This window comes from Artibeus jamaicensis, unplaced genomic scaffold (assembly GCF_021234435.1).
Source record: "Artibeus jamaicensis isolate MK-2021 breed Jamaican fruit bat unplaced genomic scaffold, CSHL_Jam_final contig_886, whole genome shotgun sequence".
Classification (NCBI taxonomy): domain Eukaryota; kingdom Metazoa; phylum Chordata; class Mammalia; order Chiroptera; family Phyllostomidae; genus Artibeus; species Artibeus jamaicensis.
Window position 1 is genome coordinate 2,281,855 of NW_026522002.1, and position 27,041 is coordinate 2,308,895.

A 27,041-nucleotide genomic window follows, 5' to 3' on the forward strand; every position below is an offset into this window, starting at 1 on the left:
CCCCTCCCCACCAAATACCAAGACCCCTTGGCCTGGCCCTTTGCTTTGCTGTCCCCTCTACTGCTGAGCTATGTGAGCTTGTGCACTTACCAGTGTGCATAACAACTATCCAGGAAGTTCAACATCTTGAGGTTCCCTGGGGGCTGTGTCTCTGAAGGTCAGTAATGGGTAAAGAGCATCCATTTTATAGATTTCAGATCCAAATGGATCAGCCATGACAGTACATTCTCTTCTCACACCAAGCCTCTTATTTCTTACTGGTAGACAGACATGGCACTTTCAAGACTGAGTGGTGAATTTTTACCATAAGCTTGATGTAGCTGGACACCAACATTTTTTAGCAAAAACTGCTAATTCAGTATAGGGAGAAAGAAAAGGTGTTTATAATTAAGTCTTCTAAGGATTGATGAGATCATGTTATAGGAACCAGTGCTGAGTAAAGCTAGTCATAGTTCATGGGGGTTTTTTGGTGAATAAACCTGTAGTATGTTGCCATCTAGTGGAATATAGGCAAACTAGAGATTAATGTATTCTGACCCTGAAGTTCAGCAGAGCTAATTAAATCAGCCAGGGAAAATGATAAAATATTTTCTAAAGGCAAGTGTTTTGGCAACACATGCAAATTTAGCAAAACTAAAGTTAATTTTTAGTAGTCATGTTTTCTTAAAGTTGGCAGAAGTCATTCTGTTTCTCAAGAGTTTGTGAATGTTTAACCACTGAGAGCTAAGAGGTTTGTCAAACATAACCAGGTCAGTGACCTGGCATTTTCATTGTCACCTGTGCAGTCAGCACAGTTTCTCATCCCAAGTCCTAGGCAAAGGCTTGGTTATTTATTACAGGGTTATTTTATTAGTATTTTAAAATGTGATTTTAAGGTTTCTAATACCTTTCTTACGTACATTTCTGTTTTTTTTCTACTAACTTTCCACAAAATAAGTTTCTTTTTTAGGAGAAGCAAACCCATGACTTCACAAAGTAGGAATTTTGCATTTTAAATTTTAACAGATCCTAGAAATGTTCGTTCTGTGATTGCAGACCTGGTTTGCATGAACATCTGAAGACTGTACTGTGGAATAATTCATGAATGTTGACTATTTGTCTTACATTTCTTTGTCTTTTTGCTTAGATCCCTCCCTGGAGCCACTGCAGCTGAGTGTGCATCAAATCTGAAGAAAATCTACACGGTACAAACAGTACAGGTAAGACCCAAAAAGGGGCATACCCAATCACATGCTATATGCTGGACTTTATTTTATCTTCTACCCTGAAAACTGCCACTGTGCTGGAAGCCCCACCCAGGTCTCTGCTCTGGTGATAGCGTTGCAGTCCATTTTGGTGCAGTTGTCCTTGACTCATACGACCCCAGAGGCCTGCTGAGCACACCCCCACAGGGCCTGCTAAAACTTATCTACTGCCTAAACCTTTCACAGCCCCTCATGAGCAGCAGACTGTGCTGTGTTAGGAAGACATGAACCTGTGCCCCCATCCCAACACCAGCTCCCTGTCTGAGCTCTTATTTCCCATCTGCGAGAGGCACTGGCAGCACCTGTAGCAACACATAGGGGCAGGGGAATGCTTAGCATAGAAGTGAAAGGTCTAACACCAAGTTCCCTACTTCATGTTCAAATTCCTCTGTCCTCAACCGGGCAAGTTTCAACCCTTTTAATTTCTGTAAACTTAGTATACCAATAGTACCTTCTTCATTGATGTGAGGGTTGAGTAGTATAATGTTTATACCTTACTTAGCCTAATACTTGATATGTTCTCAACAAATACAAGCTTAATTCTGTTAGTTTTTTCTGTCTCCAACTCTTAGGGTAAGCATTTCTTTAAAAAGCTGGTTTATTTAGTTGATCAAATTTCTGTTTTATTCAAAAGCAAATTCTATCAAGTTTCTCCTCCTTTACTAGTTTAATACACTACAGAGAAAATAACGTTTTTAAGTCTGTTTTATAATTGCATTGACCAAGTCCAGAAGTTTTTAGAAGGCCATATTTAAATAGTTTTCCTTTTGTTTGTGCCCCTAAATTTTTTAATGTCTTAGGAATTCTATTAGATTGTCACTAGATTGCAAGTCTTAGGCATCCTCTCACATACAGAAGTAGCACAAAGAGCTTTTTTCAGAATTTTCCCAATATTTGGCAGGAAATTTGGTATTTGTAGTTATGTGGTTCCAGGTAGGGCAGTAAGTGGAGTAGACACAGTCTCAACCATAGACTATTTGTTATCTAGTCGGGAAAATGATGTAAGCATGTAGAAAGCAAAACATCAGTGCTGCTGTGATAACCAATCAGAGACAGTTATGAGCTTCTTTCTCTCTCTTCTCTCCTGTGGTGAAGCAGCTATTGTTTAAACCTCAGAGCACTTGAATTTAAAGCCTGTCTTCATGTGAATGTTCTTAGATCCCATGGATTTTTGAGGGACTCATTAGACTGTCCCTCTAACGAGAGGGACATTGGGTTATTGGAGCTGTGCCTCAAATTTCAGGGCAGTCTGGCCCAACTGGGTGCAGTCAGATGAAGATGTCATTCATGTTCCCCCATGCTGAATGATGACATGAAGCAACTGGTAAGCTCTGGCACCTGCAGCCAGTTAGACAGGGGCTTCAGGGACCACTTTCAAGTACCCAGGCTGGTACACACTAGGAATTGCTTTCTTAAAAACTATACTGGGATATAATTTGTATTTAGTTAGTGAAGATTTTTTAAGTGCACAGTTTGGTAAATTTTGGCAAAGTATGCAGACATGTAACCATCACCCAGATCAAGATAAAAAAGTTTCCATCATGCCAGAAAGTTCCTTTGTGCCCCTTTTCAGCCAGTTCTCCCAGAAGCAACCGCTATTCACATTCCCATCACCATATATTCATTTCAGTTTTTTTGAACCTCATATAAATGGGATCACAGAGTACTTATTTTGTCTAGTTCCTATTACTCAGTAAATATTGCAAAGTTAGATGAATGAATGAATGAATGAGAAATTAATAAATGAACCATGTTCTTGAGTCACAACAGGTTGATCATATAAGGATCCATTAAGCTGTAGGCTTTACTTTCTTAATGGGGGGCAAGAATGGATTCTTGATGAGCCAAAAAATCTTACTCTTTTTATGCATACAGCACAATTATACATGCAATACATAAACAGATATACAGTCTCTCTGTGGTATTAAAATTTCACAAGGGAGTGATAAGGAAAAAGGGCTCCTTCAGGTGCAGAGACGATAATGGAACACTGATCTAAGTAGACAGGAAGTTCTGTCCTATCTCTAATGTCTCCATCTCCTCGGTTTCCTCATGGAGAAACTGAGATTTTAGCAGTGCTTACTCCCTCTGGTTGATTGAGGGTTGAGGTTGCATGTAGTTTTCAGCAGTGTTTCGCACTTAGTAGGCCCTCAGATTTCATCAGCTTTTACTAAAGTGTCGTTGGGTTCCACTCCTCAACTCCATCAGTTGCTTGGTGAGGATGTGGGCTCTGGTACAGGGTAGTCAGACTGCTTGGGTTTGTATCCCATATCTGCTACATATAAGCTTGGGCAAGTTGCTTAAGTTCTCTGTACCTGCTTACACATCTTTAAGATGGGAGTAATTGTGACACCAATTGTATTACAAGGGTGTGAGAATGAAGTGGTATAGGAGGTAGAAGGCACTATGTAGAGCCAATCATAATGATCAGCTCATTTGCCATCATTTGCCTACTTTTATTGGAGCATCTTTTTACTTTCTGAGTCATGTTTTATATCAGCAAACTGTGCTACTATTTCTAGATTATTTATTTGAAGTATTTATAGCACAACTAGTAACACCCCTACTTAGGAAAACATATCTAAATTACCAATAACTTTTGGGGTTTTAGCCCTTGAGTGAATATCTGTGAATAGTCCTTAGTATTTAACTGCTAGCCTAGGTGCCCATCTTAAGGTCGTTTGAAGACTTGTTTTTGTCCCACTGTCTTTTTATTCTGTGGTTGTAGGTTGATTCTTGAACTTCATGTTAGCACTAAAAAATTGCATCCTACTCATGTCTGTTTCTTCCCCATTTATGTTTGGGTGAAATGTAAGAATCATGCTTTTCATAAAGACCATGTATCTTTTTGTATTTTGAGGTCTTGGTAGGGTGGGGGAATCATTATGCCCATTCATTAGTGGGGAGGCTGAGGCTAAGAGGTAAGTGGCCCCAACAGCCAGTGGAAACAGCCAGTCATGCTGTGTCTCTTTCGTCATCCTGCTCCTATTGAGTTCAGTTCTCTTTCAGTTCCACCCCAGATGAGGAGGTGGGTGCTTCCAGATGACCTAATAACCCCTGCTGAGGACACTGTTGTCAGGGCCAACAATAATTCTGTCTGCTTAGACTTAAATTTATTTCCAACTTTCCTGCCTTTCTTGGAAAATTCCTTTGTTTCATGTAAATTTGTTTTATAGGTGCTTCTTTCTTTTACTCTCTTGGAACATGTCCAAATATTCTACATTTCTTCTGTGTTTTTATGTCCTAAATGAATACTCTGTAGAGTAAGATACAGCTTCTAAACAAGCCTGATTTTACCTGTGGGGGAATGAAGATCTACCTGCCCAGATTTGATGTGCAAGGGAGGGCTCCCTCACTCCTAGTGTCTTCCAGTTTTGCTGCCACACACCTGAAAACCCACCCCTGTGCACCGTCTGCCTCTCCTCAGTTGTTGTTGTGACTTCGAGTTCTGTTGCATTGTATCTCACCTGTACTATGCTCTACCCAATATTTCCCATAAGCTCACTTATGTTTTACTTATATTTAAATAAAACATACACTTCATATTTCTTCTGTAAGTGGAATCATACACGCCATTTATTTTAAAGAGAAGGTCATCTTTAAAATATTTATAGTCTGATAAAATTAAGAAAATGTTCCTTCTATAATTGTGACATCAAGACATCATCCCTTATCAGAAGTGTAGGATTGTGCTGTCACGGTCATTAAGTTTGGACAACAGATAGCTTTCCAGATCCCTGGAAAATGAGTCTGCTGCCCCTTTCAGAAGGAGAAGTTTTATAGGTCAGTATTGATCATGGAGAATGATGGGAAGCACGGTGCCAAGTACTCATTGCTCTGGGCACAGAATGGCAGCTCAGGGCATGTGGTATCCTGCAGCAGAGTTATCTGAAGGGAATCATCTCAGTGAATGGGGGTGGTGGGCGTATAGCAAGAAAAACTCCACACCAGAAAGAGAGAGATAGGGACTTACAGCAAGGTCTGTTTCATATTTCTGGTAATTGCAGGCTAATAATAACAAGATTCTTTATTATCATTTGCTTATTCATCACATGTTACGGGATCAACATTTTTAGTTATGACCCAGTTGTGCAGAAATGGAAGGAAGATCACCTATGACTTCCATGTCAGCTGCGTGCAGGCCCTGTCATGCGTGGGAGGGGGTGCAGAGGTCAGGTCTTGCAAAGTAAAAGTAGTTTAGTCACTTCAAAGGTAAAACTTAGTCTCTTCTGAAGGAATTGGGAATATGCCACTTATCAAAAGGATTATTTTGAGCTGAAGGCAATTGAGAAACAGTAGACATAGTTGTTTCTGCCTAAAAGCAGGGCCTAAATTTCCCTGTGTAAAGGAGCCCTTCTTTCTCATCACAAACCTTACTAAACAGCCCTTATTCACCATATATTTCCTGGTCACCCTCTAGGAGTTCTGCCCCCTATTATTTTTGTCTAGTCGCTTCTTCACAGCGTATCACTCTTCGTTGGACTCTGAATTCAGTTCTTTCAAAATTCAGAAACCAGTTCTTTCAGTTTTCTAAGAAGCCCCTTTGTATCTAAAAATATTAGCATCAATGATCATCTACCTACGGGCTTTGCCCAAGTAGCAGGCTACATGCTGCTCTGCTCTTTCCCCCAACTTTTCAGGAGGTGGGACTCTGTCCTAGTCTCCCAAAGTTCAAAGCCCAGTTGGCTGCCCAGCCGGACCTTGTGTTTTTCTATTGGCTCCCTGTATGGTGAGAAATGGCCCTGACGCCTTCATCTTACCTTCCTGACCACTAGTCCTCAAAACTTGGGCTCTCATATTAAGTCAAGCCCTTTTGGAATTCAAAGCAAAACCCATTTCTGTCTCTGGTAACCAGCTATTGCAAATCAGAAGCACTTTGTTTTCAGCCTGTTGTGTCCCCCATGAGTTAAAAACATCCATTAAGCTCTTCAGGAGCCTCCTTGATCTGTTATTCCCGTAAATACCATTGGTTCAGTTGGTGGGAAGCAAGTCCCAGACAACTAGAACCCGTTGAAAGAAAATATGTGTTTAATGTTTCAAAATGCTCTCCTGCCTCATATGCTACAACCATCAAAAGGAAACCTGGACTTTGTGGATTTTGTTTTATTTTTTAGGTATATTTGCTGGGTATTTTTGCTTGTTTTACTTTCCAGACACTGGAGGAGAAAATTTACCAGTTTTTCTGGTAGTGAAGGATCATCTATTTGGGAAAAGACTATCTGGTGGGGCATAGTTGCTCCAATCTGAACCAGTAAACTAGGGATTTATCAAGTGGTCATGTTGTTTAAGGAGTTTAATTACACCTTGCTTCCTTACTTTAGGCTTAACACACACTTTCACTTCCCACCTAATAATTGAATTACCCAATGAAATTGTTGTATTGTCCTGTTACACAGAGAGGGAAACTAGGGTTTCAAGGACTGTGTGCCCTATCAAGGTCATCCTGGAAACTTTGGACTTAAATCCAGGCAGATTCCATTGGATTTAAGACTCTATTAGACAGCCATCTGGCCTTAGTTTCTAAACAGAAGAGGTGCCAGAATGATGTTTAAGAACTTCCCACCAAGGAGTAGACTCTGTGGAAAGGATGCCCCTCATGCACTCAGTTCCATTCCCCAAAGACTCCTTGCAGAGTCCACAATTGCTGACTGAGTGAATGACTCCCAGCTCTTATACTTCTCCTTGCCCTTGGGGGTTATCATTAGGCTTTTGAAAAGCACTTGACCATCATTAATAAGCATTGTACATAATTTTAGCTTTACTACAATCTGTTGTTCACAAACCCAAATAGAATTAATTATAAGCCTAATCTCTTGTGAAATCTATATGAAAGGTTCTGTATCTCTAGTAAAGTTTAGGTGTTTCAACAGTAACAAAAAAGTGTTATGAGGAAAACAGTCGTGAATCATCAACCTTACAGTGAAACAGTCCTTCTACTTCCACACGGAAGAAGAGGGTCTGAGGAGCAGCGGGGTGCTGGGCTCCTTCCTTGAGCTCTTCCTCCATCACACAAAGCTACTAAGTTGTATGAGGTTTGCGACAAGAAAATAGACCAATTTAATGCCATATACTTTAAAAATTGAGCTCTTTTTAATGTCATGGGGTATTTTATTTTTTTTCATGCACAAATGTGCAACCATGTGCTTTATAAGTACATTAAGTCAGAGTTAAGTCTGTTGTTGTATCTTCTTGGGCTGTAGTTTCCTGCTGTCAAATTTGCCAAGACTAACAAAATAAATGTTTGTTTCTGTTTTCAAGAGAAGCTTGTAAAGCTATAAACTTTAGCACAATCTTTAGGGTGTTTTCTTAGCGTTGGAACAGAAGAAGCCTTCCCCCTTCCCACCCCTCCAGGTGCTTATACCAGTAGATAAAAAGTCAGGACTCAAGAATTCTGGCAGAGAGTAGGGCAGGTGCTCTGGTGTGGGGCGCCTTTCAGGAAACCTGTCTGAAGTTTGCCTGCACCAAAGTCCTTTTGGTTTTACCGGAGGCAGAAATTTCTGATTTAGCATAGTCTTGCCTATAAATTCTACACAGGTCATTGCCACAGCATAGTGAGGATCCCAGTCTGCAGCTAAGGCACCGCCATGCTTGATGCTAGTAAGGGAAAACAGCTTTAAACATTCCTTCATTCTGTGATTCCATGACTTGGTCCATGGCTTCCAAGGTGGAAGAAAGATATGCCAAAAACACAGAGTAATATCATCAAAGAAAATAGCCTAGAGGTTAATAACACGGGTTTTGAAATCAAAATGCCTGGCATCAAACTCTAGTTCTACCTATTCATGTGTGTACCACAGACAGAAGCTGAAATATTGGAGTAATCTCATTCTTTACACTAAGAGCAACCCATTTATAGGGTAGAAATTATGAGGGTGGAAAAATAATTTTCTTTCTGCCTTTCTAACTTTGGGCTGAACTAATAAATTGACATGAGACAGATTAATAGGAGAAAAATGAACTAATTTATTATGTATGCACATAATAAATTCTTTTGGGGTTCCAAAAGATTGTGAGACTCAGGGACCCACCGGACAGTTGAGGATGACAAGGTCTGTCCAGAAGTTATCCTGCCATGTAATGTGAAAAATAGAAACATTTATTGAACAAGATGCAAGATACAAGAAACTTGTACATAGGACAATGACCCCTCAGTCCCCTTCAAAGTAGGCACCTTGGGACCTCACACAGTTTTCCTAGTTGCTATCAGCTGCCTTGTCATGTTTTCCTGAATCTCATCGATAGTCTGAAATCTCTTCCCTTTCAGACAAGATCGGGCATGTTCAGGGTGGTATGGCCATAGACTCTTCCCTTTCAAAGGTGATTTTAGTTTTGGCAAAAGCCAGAAGTCACAGGGCACCAAATCTGGACTGTAGGGGAGCTGAGTCACCTGGGTAATTTGATGTTTCATGAAAAAATTCTGCATGAGACATGATGCATGAGCAAGCAGGTTGTCATGATGAAGCTGCCAAATGCCAGTTGCCCATAGCTGCAGCCTTCTGAATCATCCCAGTAGTTTCTGTGGAGAAATGTTCAAGCTCAACGCAAAATATTATACAGACTTGTTGCTTTACTCAGTCATTTTGAATGCAATGACCACACAGTACACATGCTCACTCAGTGGCGTCTACTGCCCCCACTGACTAGTACAGTGAAGTCATCATAGTTCATACATATGCATTCCAGTCCACTCGACTTGGCTGCCAGGTTACATCGATATTGTGCAAACCGTTCCCATTATATTAACGATGACTGGACTTTTTGCAGACAGACCTTGTATGTGCCATCGTGGTCTAAGGAGAGGGAGCCAGGGCTTTGGGACTTCAAAGGAAAAGCAGACAATTTACTGGTAGATGAGAAAGAGCAAATGTGGTAACCAAATTCATGCTGGGTGCCCCAGAAACTATGGGAAATAGAAGGGTGTTTAATAAACTGGCTTGTATCCTCCATGTCTGCCACACTTAATTCATATATGCTAAGGTGAATATGCTAAGGCTGCCTTTTTGAAGAAGGTTTTCCTATCTGAATTCTTTTAGGCAGGAAAGGGGAAGAGTTCTTGGTTCTTTCTGAGTCTTTTGTTCTTTAAAAATAACCAGCACAAAATAATTAGTATCTCAAAAGTCATATTTTGGGGGTGGTAAACAGTGATCCCTTTCCCTAAAGATGGATACTGTTTGAGGAGCTGCTGTTTCTACAAATCCATTTTCAGCTGTTCCCCACATTAGTGTTGCTATAGGCAAGGGATTCAAGGCATCCCTAATAAATAAGTCTACAGGCAGGTAGTTTTTTGCCTTCAGTTTTCTTACCACTCATTGTTGCTGCCCTTGCAATTAATTCATCTTTAACTTTTACACAAGGCAGACTCGAACAACCAAACAACCGTCAAGGGTCATTAGTCTACATAGATGAAATCTCATTCCAACAGGGCTACTTTATTCATGACACTCTGGGACAAGTTGTTCTAATTGTTCTACTGCTTGTGCTGCTCCCTTCAAACCCACTATGAAACACAGACAGTCACCCTCTACTTACCTCACTACATGGAAGAATATTCCTGCTTTGTGGTGTAATTCTTCTCATGGAATTCGTAGCTGAGTAATTCTGTATCCTATTCTGAACAGCTGGGAAAGGTTTTGTTCTTCATAAACACAATTCTTACATAAATCCTAATGGTCATACCAGACAGTGATGCTTGAACAGGTTAGTCTCTGTGCTTCAATTTTCTTATCTATAAAACAAGCATAATAGTAGTGTCTCCTAATGAGGTTGTTATTAGGACAAATTATATAAACATATAAACCTTAATAGACCAAAGCTTGGCACTATTACTATTATTATTATTACTATTACTCTATTATTTTTATACAATGCTTCTGCCTACCAGCCACTCTGTGTTCATTCGTTCTCATTGCTGTAACAGAATACCATGTTCTGGGTGGCTTAAACAACAAAAATTGATTTCTCACAGTTCTAGAGGCTGGAAGTCTGAGGACGATGGAGGTGCCAGCATGGTCAGGTTCTGGTGAGAGCCCTGTTCCTGATTTGTAGACAGAGCCATTTCCTCATTGTGTCTCCACATGGTGGAGGGGGAGGGGGCTCCCTCTCTTCCCGTTCTTACAGGGACACTAATGCCATCATGGAGCTCCATCCATGTGTCTAATTACCTTCCAAGGCTCCGCCTTCTATATGAAGTCACTATATGAGTTTGAGGAGAACACAAATATGCAGTCCATACGCCCTGTATCTTGGGCAACAGAGCTGTTGAGTGTTCCCACTAGGGGAACAGAGGAGGACAGGGCACCTCAGGTGACTCTTCTCTGCCTCTTCCTTCACACCACGTCACTTAGTCCAAAGGGGTGTAGACTTCTTTTAGGCTCAGAACCAAGCCTGTGTTACAGGAAATATGGTTCAGCGCATATATTCAGCACTACAGGCTTTATTAGATGCAGTCTATCTGTCAGAAAAATGATTAGCAAGATCCTTACCCAGTTTTATGTGTTGATACATGGCACAGAAATGTTTGCTTAATAACCACAGCATTCTGACCCATGGAAATTGGCTTGACTTCAGCACAGAACATTTTTTATTTTATTATTATTATATATTTTGTTTTATTTTTTAATTCTTTTTTTTTTAAAGATTTTATTTATTTATCTTTAGAGGGGAAGGGAAGGAGAGAGGAAGAGAAACATCAATGTATGGTTGCCTTTCATGCATCCCCTGCTGGGAACTGGCCTGCAGGGAACCAGCCTGCAACCCCGGTATGTGCCCTGACTGGGAATCGAACCGCGATTGTCTGGTTCGCAGGCCCGTGCTCAATCCACTGAGCTACACCAGCCAGGGCTTATTATTTTTTAATTCTTTTAAAAATATTTTAAAATTGATTCGAAGGGGAAAAGATAGAGAGAAACATCGATTTGTTGTTCATGTATTTATGTATTCACTGGTTGATTTTTTGTATGTGCCCTGACTGGGGATTGAATGAACCCACAACCTTGGTGTATTGAGTAGACATTCTAACCTACCGGGCTACTCTGTCAGGGCTTCAAGGAACATTTTAAAATATTAATATTAAATTTTCTGGCGAAAAATGAGAACACTGAGAAAAATCTATTTTGAATGGATAAGACTTAATGAGATTCTGATTTGTTGTCTGATACATTAATTTTATAATCTAGTGGCATAGTAAAAATCAGTACTGGGTATATTAAACAAAGTGTTTTTCTTTTAAAGATATTCTGGAGTGTGTACAATAATATCCCTCCTGTGACTAGCCTGCCTTTGAGATGTAGTTATCATTTAATGAGAGGAGAGAGGCGACCACTTTGGTAAGTGTCTAACATCAACTGGAGGTTAGGGTGGGAGGGAAATGATTAACCGTCATTAAATACATGAAGTCATACTGAATAGGAGCACCAAAGCACTTTTCTCCAGGTGATGCAGGAAGTAATTTTAGCTTTACTTAATTATGAAGTAAGCCCCTGCCCACCACCCTGTTCACATTGGACTCAGGATGGTGAGAAGGTTTCTTGGTGCTCCTCCCTCGAGGGCCCTGTTCAGTGTCCCACAAATGGGTTGCTACTAGTGCTCTGAAAGTACGGTTTCAGTCCTTTGTGTGGCAGTTGCATAATTTGGGCTCCTTTCATTAGTTCTATAGGAAACAACCTGAGCAGTTCAGTGGAAAAGCTTATAGACTAGTGGGGAGTTGAGGGGGACCGATGTAGGATCCACGCCTGTTGTATGGTTGAACAAGATCGTGTCACCAGAAATATCTCTCTCACATGAACCTTAAAAAGTGTGTGGTACTGACCATGGCCTAGGGTCTGGGTGAGGGAGTGTCCTTCTTTCATAGTTTAGTGCAGTGATGAGGATGGTAGACAGAAAGCCAGTTTGCCTGAGCTGGAGTCCCTGTTAGTGATAAATCCTTATATCATATCCCCCAACTATTCTAAGTCATGGACTCATGAGTACAATGGAAATGTATCTCATCTCCTTTGGTAGCAAATGACAGGAACTTAATCCGAGCAAAAAAATGAGATTTTTGGCCCCGTAGCTGAGAAGTCCAGTGGTAGGTCTGATTTCTGACAGATACGAGTATTCATGTGCTACTAGAAACATAATGCTGTCCATCAGACTTACTTTGCTTTACTCTGCATTGGTTTAACTTTCAGGCTCCATATGAGGTGGAAAAATAGTTCACAGTACATCTAGTCTTGTACCCTAAAAGGTTATCCCTGTTAGCATTCACTAGCCCCAGGAAAATACTAGGGTTGGCTCTTACTGGCTCACATGGGTCACCTTTCCATTCTTGGCAGATTACAAACACTAGCAAAAGACAGTATCTGATGGGCAAACCTGGGTCGCAAGCCCATGTTTGAAGCTAAGATGTGCCATTACTCGTATCTGAATGGATCTGACATTAGAGTAAGGGACAAGTGGCTCCCCAAAAGGAAGTCAGGATGCTCTTACCAGAAGAGGAAGCAGACACTAAACAGGAAGACACAACAGATTTTTAGTCTCCTAATATACCTAAGAGACAAGTTGATAGGAGAGTCAGATGAGGCAATGCCATTGTTGTGATATTGAGATGGAAAGGGCCCTTACACAGGTGAAGCACTTGTATTGATTTGTCCATTCAGGTAATCCAGGGAACCTCTCACTACCACCTTCTTGGGGATGAGCACCTCGTGTCCCATCACCTTCCCTGCCCTTGTCTCTGAATTCACTTGTTTCCGATAAAAGGACTGGGCGAGAGTTTTTTGAATGCTGGTGTTTTGTTTTGTTTTTAAAGATTTCATTAATTTATTTTCACAGAGAGGAGAAGGGAGGGAGAAAGAAAGGGAGAGAAATACTGATGGGTTACCTCTTGCACACCCCCAACCGGGGACCTGGCCTGCGACCTAAGCATGTGCCCTGACTGGGAATTGAAATAGCACCCTGCTAGTTCACAAGCCAGCGCTCAACCCACTGAACCACACCAGCCAGGGCTTTTTTGTTTGTTTGTTTTTGATGTCATCTGTTGTTAAAGTAAATATATGTACAACCACTTAATCCTTGAGTGTAACTTCAGACCTTGGTCTTTGATCCAGGGAAGAGGAGAGTAATGCAAAGGGTGGCGTATGGAAGATGAAAGTTCCCAAGGACAGCACGGTAGGTTTGTTCTGATCCTTTTCAGGAATTGACTAAGCTTGGGGTTGTTGATTGCAAATGATGGGACTTTGTACTTTTAAGACAGCCTGCCTGGCCATCGCAGAACAGAACTGGGGGTTAGAAATGCTGTTCTGACTTTGGTGATTTTTGTCTTACACTGTCACCTTGAAAATATGTTAAGGCACTTCTCTGTAGAAATGGTGTATTAGTTTTACTTTGTGAAAGAGCCAAATGCCTGCAACTTTTACAGAAAGCTTATTATCTTTATGGTACTCATTTCTTCATCAAGCAATACTTACCATGCGGATGTTGGTTTTACAAAGCAACAAGCAGGCTCCTCCTAACAAAGATATGTTCCTCCTCCAGTGGAGGCAACATGGTTCTGAGAATGACCATGGCATTGAGAATGGGGTACTGGGGAGGCCTGGATCTCACCATTCTTTGGAGTTTCACATGAGGTTGATGAGAACCTGGTTAGAGGAATAGCATGGTGGGATGCTGGTTTGATATGGCCAAGCCTCAGACACCTCAATTTTCCAGGGGTGGGAATGCTCAAATATATCATGCTGACTGAAAACGAATGTTCAGATCTGTTCATAAGCCCTTGGAAACCAAAAGGCTTCTTTGAAAATAGATGAAAGGGCAAATGCTACCAATTCTCACCTTTTCACAGTTTGTTTCATGTGGATAAGCTCAAAGAATTGAACCATCTCCAGAGACCCCTACGGTTGAGCTGGAGTCATTTTCCTATAAGCGCACATCTACAGATACGGCCAGATTTATTTGTTAAAGATGCAATCTGTTAGTCAGAATGTATAACTCCAAGACTTGGCTCTTATTTGGCATACATAATAGAAAATGTCAGGGGAGCCAGCAGCCAATCAGCTAATTAAGGCCTATGAATCCACTCTGTCCCCCTTAAAAAGGAGAGAAGGCAGTGTAAGAACAGAAAACAAAGAGAAAGCAATATAAGTTTTTAAAAATTTCAGTAAGAATAAGTTTTCTTTTTCATGTTATTTTTTGACACTAGACTGAATTCGAGTTGAAACAATCAGGATGCCAACTTTCAGTGAAAAGAGGCTGAAAGGCACGTTTGTCCTTTCCTTGTTGGCCCAGTTGGCCATATTCAGTCACAAATAATAACACTTCACAAGCACTGCCATCCTGAGTAGTTTGGTACACACAGCTGTCAACAAGTGGGAATCTGGTGGTCCAACCTTGTCTGAATCCAAAACAGGACAGGACACTTTCCCTTCCCTAACTTCCTGTCTCCCTCAACTTCATCAGTAACAGTATAAGAGACTGATAGTGGGGACTATCAGATAGGAGAGAGAAGGATGATTTCTAGATGGGGGACGTGTAGACCAGAAAGTAATGGTCTAGGAAAGAGAAAAGAAAACCCTCCTTGGAAGTAAGAGGTCACAATGTTTAACTGCTGTTATCTGGGTTAAAAATTCAGCCAGGCTGCTTTCAGCTCAGTAGAATGTAATAATAAACACTATTGTTGTGGTTAAAATGTACTGAGCCTCTGACATGTAGCAAACATACAGCTATTTATGGAGTGGTTGAGTCCTTGGCTGCAGCCACAGTGCTAAATCCTTTGAACACATTTGTTGACTAATGTGTTCAGCACATTAGTCTCATGAACTAATAATGTCTCACTCAAGTCTCATGGACTTGAGATCCCTGGAAGGTCAGGCCCTCTTATTATTCCCTGTTTACCTATGAAAACCTGTGCAGAGAGATTGATAACCTGCCTAGGTCACAGATACTAAGCAGCCTGTCTGGATTCAAACCCAATTCTGGGTGAGTTCAGAGCCTGTGGACCAGGGCAAGAAAGGTAAATGGGACCAAGAACTATGCAGGAGGGAATAACTAGAAGAACTTCTAGGACTTCAATAGCTTGTTTGTTGGATGGCATCATTAGATCTTAAATAGAAAGACTCCATTTTTTCTCACTGGAGGTAGACCAGACCAAGTACTGATTCTTCTGGGGAAATGCATACATACACTCATTAAGTTCTGTCACTTAACATAAACAGTCTATCTCGAATAAACAGAAATTTGCAAGTCTCTAGTATTATTCAATAAACCAGAAATTTCCTCAAGTGCTCTTTACTTGTGTAACCTTTGAAGTACCTTAATAAACTGTAAGAAAAACAGAGAAAGGGGTCTTGAAGACAAGGATTTCACTCATAGCATTCAACTATAACCAGTTAATATGTTTTGAATCAGGGACAGGTAAAGAAATCAGACAATTATGTCATTCAAATGCATTTTCCCACAGTTATTTGAATTTGATCAGGGGTTTCACTACAAATTAGCTTCGTGGCTTAGGACACCAAGGTTTTTGGACACAAGAGTTTGTGATTCTGGATCACTGTATCTATCTGTGTAAAGTTATTTGTACAACACACACTATTGTGAGTGTTTATACCTGTAATTGGGAGATGGCCTTGGGCTCTACACATGGGCATGGAAAGTGCACATGAAGTTGTGGAAAATGGGACTTGTTTAGCTCCTGGATATAATTGTCTAAAAATATATATATATATACATATATATATGTATGTTGTGTTTTTTTGGTTTTGTTTTTTGTTTCTATTCTTTTTCACACCAGTCTACAGTTTGGAAAGAGTTGTTGTTAGCGACTATCGGGGAACAGTTCACAGACTGTGCTGCAGCAGGTAAAGAGCCACGGCTTGTGGGCCCGCTCGGGTGTGCTTGGCTTGTGCTTGTCACTTACAAAAGTTTGTGTTTTTTACTTTTTTTCATGTTTCAAAGTTGTTTATTTTACAAGTATAAAGTTACTTTGATTTATTCATGTGATTGTGGCATTTAGTGCTATATGTATATTATGTACATACATCTGTGTATAGACATGTATATTCCCTCATAACTCATCTTAATAGTATCTGTGACCACCTATCCAAAATAAATAGGCAAACAGAAAAGAAAATGTGGTATCAGTTGGATTTTTAACACAGCTTTTGGTTGGTTTCCTTTTCCTATTCTTCTTGAGGGGAAAGTGCCTTTGGTGTCCAGTGAAGTTTGGCACAATTCTTTCGGTCCCTCTCAGTCCCTTTCCCCTTCCTCCTGTCCCTCTCTTGGTCCCCTGCTCAAAGGGAGCAATATGTACTTAATGTTATTAGCTGTGACCCCACAATTAAGGCTAAAATATAAGGTCTTCTGGACTTTACTTTGGAGACCATTTCAAATACTGAGTGAATTTCTGAGAGCCTGTGTAAGTCCATTTTTATTTTGCTTTGTTTTGATCATGAAGCCACTCAAAGACGGGAATTGAATTGCTTGTTTAAAGTTTTGTTTTTCTTGGGCAAGTCTTCCTGGGTGGATGCTTCAGAGGTAACATTTAGAATTACATCTTTCCTGTTCAGCTTTCAGTTATTTATTTATTTTTTTTGGTAAGTGAATCAGTATTGACTAATTTATCCTCAGATATCTTGGCTGGTTGCGACCTTCAGAGCCCCTGCACACCTAGCCAATGCTATGGCAAATTTCAAATCCGTCTCACTAGCAGTTTTGATAATTCTGCTTTTGTTTTACTTTCTTCTTACACTACTTTTTTTTTTACTTAAGACAAAACTGAGTTAAGATAAAATTGCCTTAGAAATACATATTTCTTCTATTTTAATAGGGAGTGGTGAGCAACTTCACAATCTGCAGCGAAAATGTGACCTAGGTATAATTATATGTAAATAACGAAATCCCTGGGAAAGGATGTTTTCCATATAAATTATATCTGTTTCTGGAACCAGGGAAAATTTTCTAAGTAGAACTATTCCTGTTTCCAGAACCAGGGAAAATTATCTAAGTAATAATAAATTGCCAGGATTCAGCAGAGAGGACCTATTGTTCTGTGGTTGACTCAGGAAAGGAGAGCATCGTTAACTATTAACCATTAGCCTTCCATGAACCTGTCTCTGCCACCTGAAGTAAGTCACTTCATCCCCCATCTTTAAACAGTGGCTCATCATGGCTCTAACATCTTATGCTGCCAGTACCCTAAAATAATCAGGGTTTTGCTGTTTGACTCTCATAACTATGACATGTTTGCTGATGGATCTGCCCTTCCATAAGAGTTGCAGCCTTTTTACCATGCAGTTTCTGAAAGCACTGTTACTAGTAGGCTATGTCTAGTTACCAACAGCCAAGCCAAACTGAAATATTGACAGTTTGTCATATTTAGCACCCTGTGACCAAAAGTGTGGAAATGGGCAATATGAAAAGACTGGAAAATGCTGATATTTTCCTAAAAGACTGATCTGGTGACTTCATGACCATTCTTGAAAGTGATAAACTGCAGAGCTTCCCTCTTTACGTGATAACTTTATGTTCATATAAAACTTAACATAACTGAGCTCTAACAAGTATATTTTAAAGGTGTAAATAAACAAATGTTTTGCCCTGGCTGGCGTAGCTCAGTGGATTGAGCACGGGCCTGCGAATCAAAGGATTGCGGTTCAATTCCCAGTCGGGACACATGCCTGGGTTGCAGGCCAGTTCCCATCAGGAGACACATGAGAGGCGACCGTACATTGATGTTTCTTTCCCTTTCTCCTTCCCTTCCACTCTAAAGATAAATAAATAAAATCTTTAAAAAAGCAAATATTTTGATGGAATAAGTTCCTGTTGAATGGTCATGGTCAGGTACTGTTTAATTTTTTGGAAGTTTTTGTTTAAATGTGACATACATACAAAAAAAGTGTACGAGCTATCATGTCTATAGCTTGACAGATATTCCTACAGTAAACAGATCCCTGCAGCAAGCCTCCATGTCAAGGAGCAGAACGTTATCAACCCCCAGGATCCCTGCTTATCCTCCTGTCCCCCAAATGTGGCTGACAGTCTACTCACAATGTCGTAGGGCTCGCTATGCCTGTTTTCAAACTTTTTTATAAGTAGAACCATTTAGTGCCAAATCATACGAGTTTAGCTGGACCAAATTCATTTAAGAAGGAAAGAAGGAAGCAGGGAGTGAAGAAGAGAAGGAAGAAGGAAAGAAAATAATTATTTTACTGAAGGTGAATTCCTTTAGTAAATTGGACATGTGCTTATTTAAATTGTATCTAAATAATAGAATGTTTTAATTTACAGAAGACAATTGGAAGAACTGTTGATGTAAGTTATTTAGAGTTACAGATTTACAGAAATTTAAGCAAAGCATATTTATTAAAGCAACATTTTCTAATTGTGATGCTTACCTTTTTCATTTTACTTGGTGCTGGATATACAGGTTCAGAGAGCTGACCCCGTTTCATTAATATGTCATAAACATGTAAACCAGGAGTCAGAAGTCTTCACTGCTATCATTTTGCTGCAGATTAACATACACAAAGCGTGTGCAAGGACAGTACAAAAAAAAACTTTACTGATCCAGCCACCATTCTCAGATATCTACAAGATAGCCCCAAATGCAGAATTTAGTTTAGTTTAAAAAGACATCTCTTAATTAATTTAGGTGAATGCTTTAGTGTCCAACTACTGCAGTGCCATGATAGCAGAGCCACACTTAAAAGGTATTTTACTCTTTCTTTATACACAGTGCTAACAGATGGTCATTGATTCTCTAGCTCACAGTTAAAAAGCCTGACTATGGAACAGGGATGGCTAGAAGGAAGCACGAAAGAGCAGGAGGCATCAATAGGAAAGGAGACAAGTGAACCCCCAAAAGCAGAAAGAGCAGCTTGGAATACACAGTCCACGTCTAGTTAGTTTTGAGGCAGATAGTACTGACCACCCCAAGGTACATGAACGCTCAGCAGGAAGTCAGGAGAAAGTACTTGCTGTTCTTAACGAAGACAGTCAAGCATCGAGGAAAAGTTCATTTGAGTTCACTTGGCTTTCGGAGGGCAGAGTTATGCAACTCATTTTAGAAAAAGTCTCATCAAAACAGAGTAAAAAAAGAGTCAAAAGCTTTGGTAACATGTTTAAAGGGGCAAATTACTTACCTGGAAAATTTGTTTGGCTAGAACACTTTGTATATCTAAGTCCCTGTTTAAATGTGATATGATTGCTGCAGCTTTCGCCCAATAACTTGTATTTTGTCCAACAATTCTCCTTAGAAACAAGTATTTATTATGGGTTCTCTTGTGCCACCTTCTTTTTATCATCTTATTTATAACTTACAGATGAAATAATATGTGTTTAAAAAGCAGTGCAGGCAGACTTGAAATTATCACTCATTTCTTTGTTTTTCTGCCTTCCCCTTAGATGACGAAGTAATAGGAGTCAGTGTCAGCGTTCGGGACCGAGACGACGTCGTCCAAGTCTGGAATGTAAATGCCTCGTTAGTGGGTGAAGCGACCGTTTTAGAAAAGATTTATGAACTTCTGCCCCACATATCTTTTAAAGCAGTATTTTATAAACGTAAGTGCTTCACTTCCAGTTATTACGTTCTAGATAATTCTATAATACTTTTAAAAATAGGAACTGTGTTGCAAATGAGGTAAAGGCAGAATCACATGAAACTCTATAATCCAGAAAATATTTAAATAAAATACATTTAAATGTTTAAAAAAAGTTTAGTCTCAGAAATTAGAATGAGATTTAATTGTTGCCTAAGTGCATGAATCAGAAAATGAGATACATGTTGTATTTATCATTTCAAAAATTTAAAACTGATCTTAAATTTGTCATTCTCAGAAAAAAATTACCTTGTATTTGAAGCAACACTAACAAAAATGTTACTATATGAGTGGTAACATAGATATTCAATTGTGCCTTCACAAACAGGACTTTATAATATGCTTATATAACATCTGTATTTGTGGAGGAACTTCTGAGCACAGTGTTGATTGAATGTTCTACTGAAATGCTAATGCTTCCTCATTACGGATGACTGTGACACAGAACTGAAGGAGAATTCACGCACAGTGGTGGCCTGTTAGAAGTATGAATAGGCGTGTGGACCTATTGTTTGCATCATGATTCATGTTCATTGCTTTTGTGTGCTCTTTTGAAAAAGTCATTTTTTGTCATAATGAAAACAACTTAATGTTGTTAAACCAATGTTTGGTAGATCAAACTTTAGGTTATACTTTCAACAATGAAATAGAGAGGGGCTTCGGCAGGCCCACACATATATGACAGATTCCCTGTTTCCCAAACTATGCTAAGAGTCAGCAACCCAGTTTCTTTAACTACTGCATTTTATTGAATCTAAAACGCCCTTGATAATAAGTATTATTTTAGTAATAATACTAAAAAAGAAAACTAAAAGGCTCCTAGTTACATGATGATACGTTGACTTCAGGGATGCTGGTGCGGGGAGTGTATCTTAGAATTGCTGAAAGAGACTTCATTTACCATTTCACTTCTCTCAGCCCCTTGACCAAAGTGGGGGGGCGGGGAATCAAATTTTATTTCATGATTGTCTTAGCACAATGAAGAATATTAAAACTAAGTCCTCCCTCTAAGAAATCACACAATCATGCCAAGCGATTAAGATTTTAGCAGTGAGACTGAGCTGGTGCTGCAGATATTACAGGAGGTCCTTAAGGTTCTAAATTTTAGATGGCAATTTAAATAAAAGAGACAAAGATGGCATGGCAGAAGTTGCTTATTGGCTCTTAGTGTGGAAATTGCACATTTGTAGATAGAATTTTCATTCCCGAACACGTTCCCCATGTTAGGAAACATGAATGGTATTTTCAACCCAGATATTAATTTCTTCCTTCTACTCCACAAGACTAACCACAGCTGAAACTCACTGGAAGGAAGTGTGTTTTGTTGGCAGTTATACAAGGCCAAAACATTCTTTACCACCTTTGAACCAGCTCCACATTTCACTCAAAAGAGGAGAAAAACAGCTTGGAATTATTAAGTCAGGTACTCTGGATTTTTGTCCCACTTCAATAGTGAGACCTTGAGCAAGTCACAACTTTTTATCCTTATACTTTCTCATCTACATAGTGAGAAGGTTGGTCTTAAATGATCTCCAAGGTCCCTTCTGCTTCAAAATTACGTGATTCCATTTCCAGGTAACATGTTGGTTAGCAGCAGATTTGACATGATATTAGTGTTTCATTAAGTGATTAGCACAGAGTGGTTAGGCTGGTTGTTAGGACGTCAGGCAAGACTAAACAAGGATGAACCTCTGCTCAGCTTTTGTGATGGGCAGGGGGTTTGGGGGAGCCAAGCAGAGGAGAAAAGTTATAGCTTAGCCAGTTGAATGAAGCTGAACAGATACCCCAAGGCAGATTTCATCATGAAGTTTCTGGGTAATACAGAACTGTCTACAGGTCTCAGTAGAAATCCATATTTTAATGGCATAAATTAACATTTAAAAAGTCAAAGATTATTTAAATAAAATTTTAATTGGATAAAAGAAGCAATTCTCTTTATTTTATATAAAGCAGGCAGTCCTTTACTCAGTAGGCTTATATACTACATGCTGTAGAACTGATTTGGAAAACTGGGGTTTGGGCAGAAATCTTACTCACAGCATGATAAGGAACAGTTGTAGGGTGAGGTAAGTTAGAAATGGTCAGTTGCATGCTTTCACTCTGTCTCATTCCTAGGACTCTGGTCTAAGTATTCATTCACAGAGTGCAGAGCCGGGAAGCACAGCAGGTTCTCTAGCAGGGTGGATGAGGATTGGGCTGTTGATAGGATTTGGATAAAGACTGATTATTTCACACACACACACACACACACAAAACTGAATGTACAGAAACCCCTTTTCCCAAATTCTATTAGGTGATTCAGAGCAGCTGAATGACAAATGTCTTTTTTGATCTGAGAATTGTTTAGAGCAGAGGTTGACAGACTATGAACCACAAGCCAAATCTACCCCCTCTTTGCCTGTTCTGTATGGGCTGCAGCTAGAATGGTTTTCACATATGTGTGTAAGGTGTATGGGCACCTAGCAGTGCCCAGTTGTGTACATATCATCGATGGCTGCTTCATGTTACAGTAGCACAGTTAGTAATGGGCACAGAGACCCACAGTGTCTGAAATATTTATTCTCTGCCCCTTTTCACAGTAAGTTTGCCGAGTCCTGGATTAGAGCATTTCTATATTCCCCCTCTGCCAAGGCTCACCGGGGAACAGAGGTCCTTCCACTTCTAGACTCTCCTGATCCTGAATGCTCTCTTCTGTTATCTCCGTGACCCATCTGCCATGGCACTTCAGTGTCCCTCACACTCAGGAGTAATGCATCTTTGGCTAGTTCCTATCTACTGATTTTTTACTGTTTGGAGGGGACCATTTATGTGAGGTCATGGCTTCTCCATGAGACCATCAGCACTGTATATTTTATTGCAGAGCAGACCAGGTTTTCTTTGGTGTCTGCCCTGAAAAATCGTCCTTTAAAAAGCATTTTTAAAAAATCATAAAAAGTAAAATATTTATAAAGTTCCCCTTGTGAAAAACATTCAATTAAATTAATTTGGATTATAGGCCACTCTTAGGGAACTTGGGGTGCTCCTTCCAGTGTTTTATCCAAGTGAACAGAAGGTGGGATGAATACCCAGAATGATTCTGAAGGGAAGATGGCCCATTCCCCCCACCCAACTAGTCTGAAGAATTTAGTCCGTATTAAAACCTAAGAGAATTGGGAGGGGTTTCAGAAGTGAAATGGGCCAGTCTGCCTGTGCCCTAGGAGATCTCTGTTGATGATGTAAGGAGCAGATGACAAAGCTCAGAGGATCTTGAGTTGCCTTTGGTTTTACTAGACACAAGCCACAGAGACTTTTCCATTTGGGAGAAGAGAATCTGCCCTTGTTTCATGGTGATGGTTAACCAAATCTAGAAAGTAGATCTTCAATCTTGGCCCTTTGCCTTGTAGGAAATATGTATTTCGTAGGTCTCCCATTTCCCACATCCACTTTTAAAAAAAATTGAAGTCTTCGAAAAATGCTTTTGGTAATTTTTTATTCTAGAGTTTTAAAATTGTAATTAGTAATTTTGCAAGCCAGTCAGTAGAGATGGGAGTGGGGGAAAGATGCTTGGGAAAGATAAAAGACCCACCAATTTTATGAAACTTCATTTCCTCCTGAAGGTGTTCAGAGATGGGGAGACATAATTGCTACCACCCTTGTGTTGTTCTTTGTGTTGTTTTATTTTTGTTATTTTTATTTTTAAAAACAGGCTTGTGAATGGCCCTGTCTTGGGTACCAAGAGGCCCGTCCCTCCCTACTCATGCATTCCATGGGGTGCATTTTCCCCACAGCATTTGTTCAGGGCCCAGCATATTCTCTTCATCAGCTTGTCCGGTTACTCATCCTCTCCGACACAGTTAAAGGAATAGACAGCATGCCCATTGCTTGGTTATTCCTTGTTTTAATTTTCATTATTACATTTCTCAGGAAATGCACATCTTAGCTAACAGTTACTAGCACAAAAAGTTATCTGAGTTCTTGCCAACATTTGGGGAAACTGAATGAGATGCCTTAGAGAAAGGTTGCCCCATCCTTTGCTTAAAGTTTTCTTTCCTTTTTTCTTTTTTGTTTTTTTCTGTTCTTTAGCCCATGAAGAGCATCATGCTTTTGAAGGTGGACGTGGAAAACACTAATTGCACTCTGTAAAGAATTCTTTGTCCTTTGCTGATTGGTTTTGGAAACGGTCTTAACAGGAGGGAGAGTGAAGAGAAGACTTGCCGAAGTTCCATGCTGGTCGATTTAGGGTGTGTTTCTGTCCTTGCAGATTGGGCAATTAGGACTAAGTGGCAGGTGGGGTGGTGGGACACTGCGGGTTTCTACCGTCATGTTGCTTGCCTTTTTTTTTTTTTTTTTTGCTTTCTAATTTCTGTGTCCTTTTTACTCTAATTTTCCCCTCTCAAATTCTTTATTTTGTGTAATTATTGTTTTGTACACTCTCCTTTCATTGAGGCACAGAAGTCAGTTTTCTTTTAAGTAGCTGTACTGTACCTAGTTAATCAGAATATGCATAATTGTGACAGGACTGCTTTTGAAAACCATGCTGTACTTGCAGGAATACCACCTGGCGAAACCTGTCTTGATTATTTGTCGTGACACACTCCTACATACTATGCACCGGGCATTGCTTTTTCTGTCCTAGGGGATAAAAAAAAAACATAATCAGATTTTGCACTGACAGCATACATATCTTTTATTTTTCCTTTTTAAAACTTATTTTTTTAGTTATAAAAGAAAAATAATAGTTGGGTTGCCTAACATGAAAACTATAATCAGAGTGGAGTATCAGGATACAAATCAAACTCTAGGTTTGGATTCTGTGAATATATTTTTAACCAGAATTTCAATTTGGCTTTTTTAAAGGAAGGTTTAGAATGATAACAAGGGATTTATCCAAATAAGAAACCTTATACTTCTGATTTAAAGGGAAGGGAATACTTTAATTATTTGAATTAAGCTGCTTCCAAATTTTGGATATGTGTACCTACTTAGGGCTTTTCAATTTTACACATTTTGTTAAATGACCCCCTTTCCCGTTCACATTGTATATTATATCCAATAATCAGGAGCCCTCTGAAATGGGCAGCCTTTTTCATTTAGGGGCAGGAAGTTAAATCTCATTTCTAGGATGAATGTGGACATCCACCAAGTTGAACTTGGAGTGCATTCTGTTAACATTAATTTTTGGAATTGTTAATAAAAATTGTATTATGTTACCAAAGAAATACTGGTTTTAGAATAAGGAACTGGCCACCCTTGGGAACACTCAGATTTGCTCCTTGACCCTGCTGTTGTTCTTGCTTCTCCCACCTGGAAGAGATGGGGTCCTTTGAAGACACCACCTCCTGTGGGTGTTTTTGAAGTCAGGTTTGCTCATGCATGCATATACATTTTACAGAAGGGCCAAGTGCTCAGAACTACACTGAACCCAGAATTTTTCATTTCTCTCATACAGGGATATCAAACTCATTTTCACTGGGGGCCACATCAGCCTCCCTGTTGCCTTCAAAGGGCTGAAATAATTTTAGGACTGTATAAATGTAACTACTCCTTAACTGTTAAGGAGTTGAAATTATATTCACCCCTTTGAAGGCAACTGTGAGGCTGATGTGGCCCCCGGTAAAAATGAATTTGATACCCTTGTGTCTAGTAGTATTGACCAGCAGAGAGAGACAGAGGTACTTCAAGCCTCCAGCCTGTGTTTGTAAATAAAATTCTTTAAACATTTGAAAGGACTTTCAAAATGTCTATTTATAAAAGTTGTGCCCTTTACTTCCATTACTAACTGCATTAACCATAATAACAATGATTATAGTTTTTTTACAAAAATGCTTTGTTTCTAAACTTTAGTTTCTTCAGTGATTTTTAAAATGAAGTATAAGGATATCAGACCCATTTTTTAAAACCCTGGAACTTGTTTCTTTAAACATTGTACTAACACCCAATTTGTTTTTTTTTTTAAATTCATGGAAGAGTTAAAAATTATTCTGTACTTGAATTAAAATTCTTATTTATAATTTTCTGATAGATTAGAAAAGGCATGTAATTATCTTCATTATAATTGTCATGTATACTTCCATAAGTAAATGGATTTTGAAGTATTTTTATTTTTGAACTTTATTTAAAAGCATTGTGATGGCATGTTCAACTTTTGCATGTATGTAGCTTTTGAAGTAAAATAAAATAAATAGGAATGTTAGGCTCACATTAATGTTTCTAATTTATATTGTTTATGATCTTGAAACATGGCTTAGTACACAAAGTAGATTTTTATCCCAGAGAACTTGTTGCCACTATTTCTGACCCTGTGGAAAATACCAACCACGAGAAGGATTTAATTTGTCTAAGTTAAGAACCTAGTATCTAATTTACTTTAAGAGAGGATTTTGTCAGATTTTGCTTTTGAAATTGCTTTAATTGAATATCTAGTTCGTAGAGATGTTATATGAGCTAAACTAATTTAATCCATTTTATAACTTCTTATTACCTGGATTAAATAATCCAGTACTCTTCTGAGATACACGGACTCTTTTGTGGGGCCTGTGACTGTCATGGTGGGGTGGTACACCCATCTCAACTGATGCTGGGGAGAGTGAAACCCGTCAGTAGAATCCTGGGTTTTTTTCCAGCCAACCCCTTGCAGGTACCACCTGAACACAAATACAGAAGCCAAAGAGCTCACTTTCTTGCCTTTGTATTGTAATTCCTCAGGGGCTGGGATGCAGAGCCAGGGACTATGAGACCAATATGTGTTTCACTTCCCGTTATTTCCTAGGTGGTGAGAGCTTGGGGGCTTAACTGTTTATGTTAAGAAAGTACTCCTGTTAAATAAGGTCAAATAATACTCATTGAAGGTAACTTGTCTATATTTGAATTTTCTTTTGGAAGTACTCCCAAAGTGCCGACTCTCTCAGTTAAATATTGCATTTCCTTAAATGCCTGCCACTTTTCTACATTTCTGAAATGAGAGGAGAGTTTACAGTGAACATAGATATTTAATATAATGTGGCTATTAAACTTATGGTACAACTGATGGAGAAAATAAACCCCAAAAAACTTTAAAGGAGTTTAAGTTGACTATAACCTTCTCAGCCTTCTTCTTTATATTAGCTCATCTGCATCATGTACATAGGCACAAGACTTTATAGTTGAAAGAAGCTTTGAATAAAATTGGCTCCACTAGGCACAATGTACTATCTACCCACAGCACCTTCACTAAATCTGTCCTTTGTGAAAGGACATTGGGCTAACA

At 39.4% G+C, this 27,041-nt stretch overlaps 1 protein-coding gene across 3 annotated transcripts in view; it reads left to right on the top strand.

Annotated features, from left to right (window-relative positions):
• EIF4E3 (eukaryotic translation initiation factor 4E family member 3) overlaps positions 1 to 25,996 on the top strand; it is a 40,791-nt gene extending 14,795 nt beyond the window's left edge. The window contains exons 1-8 of one of the 3 annotated variants that reach the window (XM_053654791.1): positions 787 to 975; positions 1,127 to 1,199; positions 10,902 to 11,002; positions 11,475 to 11,569; positions 13,331 to 13,391; positions 16,012 to 16,078; positions 19,623 to 19,778; positions 23,879 to 25,996. In XM_053654791.1, the coding sequence (XP_053510766.1) occupies positions 10,940 to 11,002; positions 11,475 to 11,569; positions 13,331 to 13,391; positions 16,012 to 16,078; positions 19,623 to 19,778; positions 23,879 to 23,925 (489 nt within the window). In that variant the 5' untranslated portion in view covers positions 787 to 975; positions 1,127 to 1,199; positions 10,902 to 10,939 and the 3' untranslated portion in view covers positions 23,926 to 25,996. Of the gene's footprint in view, positions 1 to 786; positions 976 to 1,126; positions 1,200 to 10,901; positions 11,003 to 11,474; positions 11,570 to 13,330; positions 13,392 to 16,011; positions 16,079 to 19,622; positions 19,779 to 23,878 lie in introns of those variants that run through there. The other 2 variants (XM_037150261.2, XM_053654792.1) reach the window with 2 other exon arrangements.
• Positions 25,997 to 27,041: the final 1,045 nt, after the last annotated feature.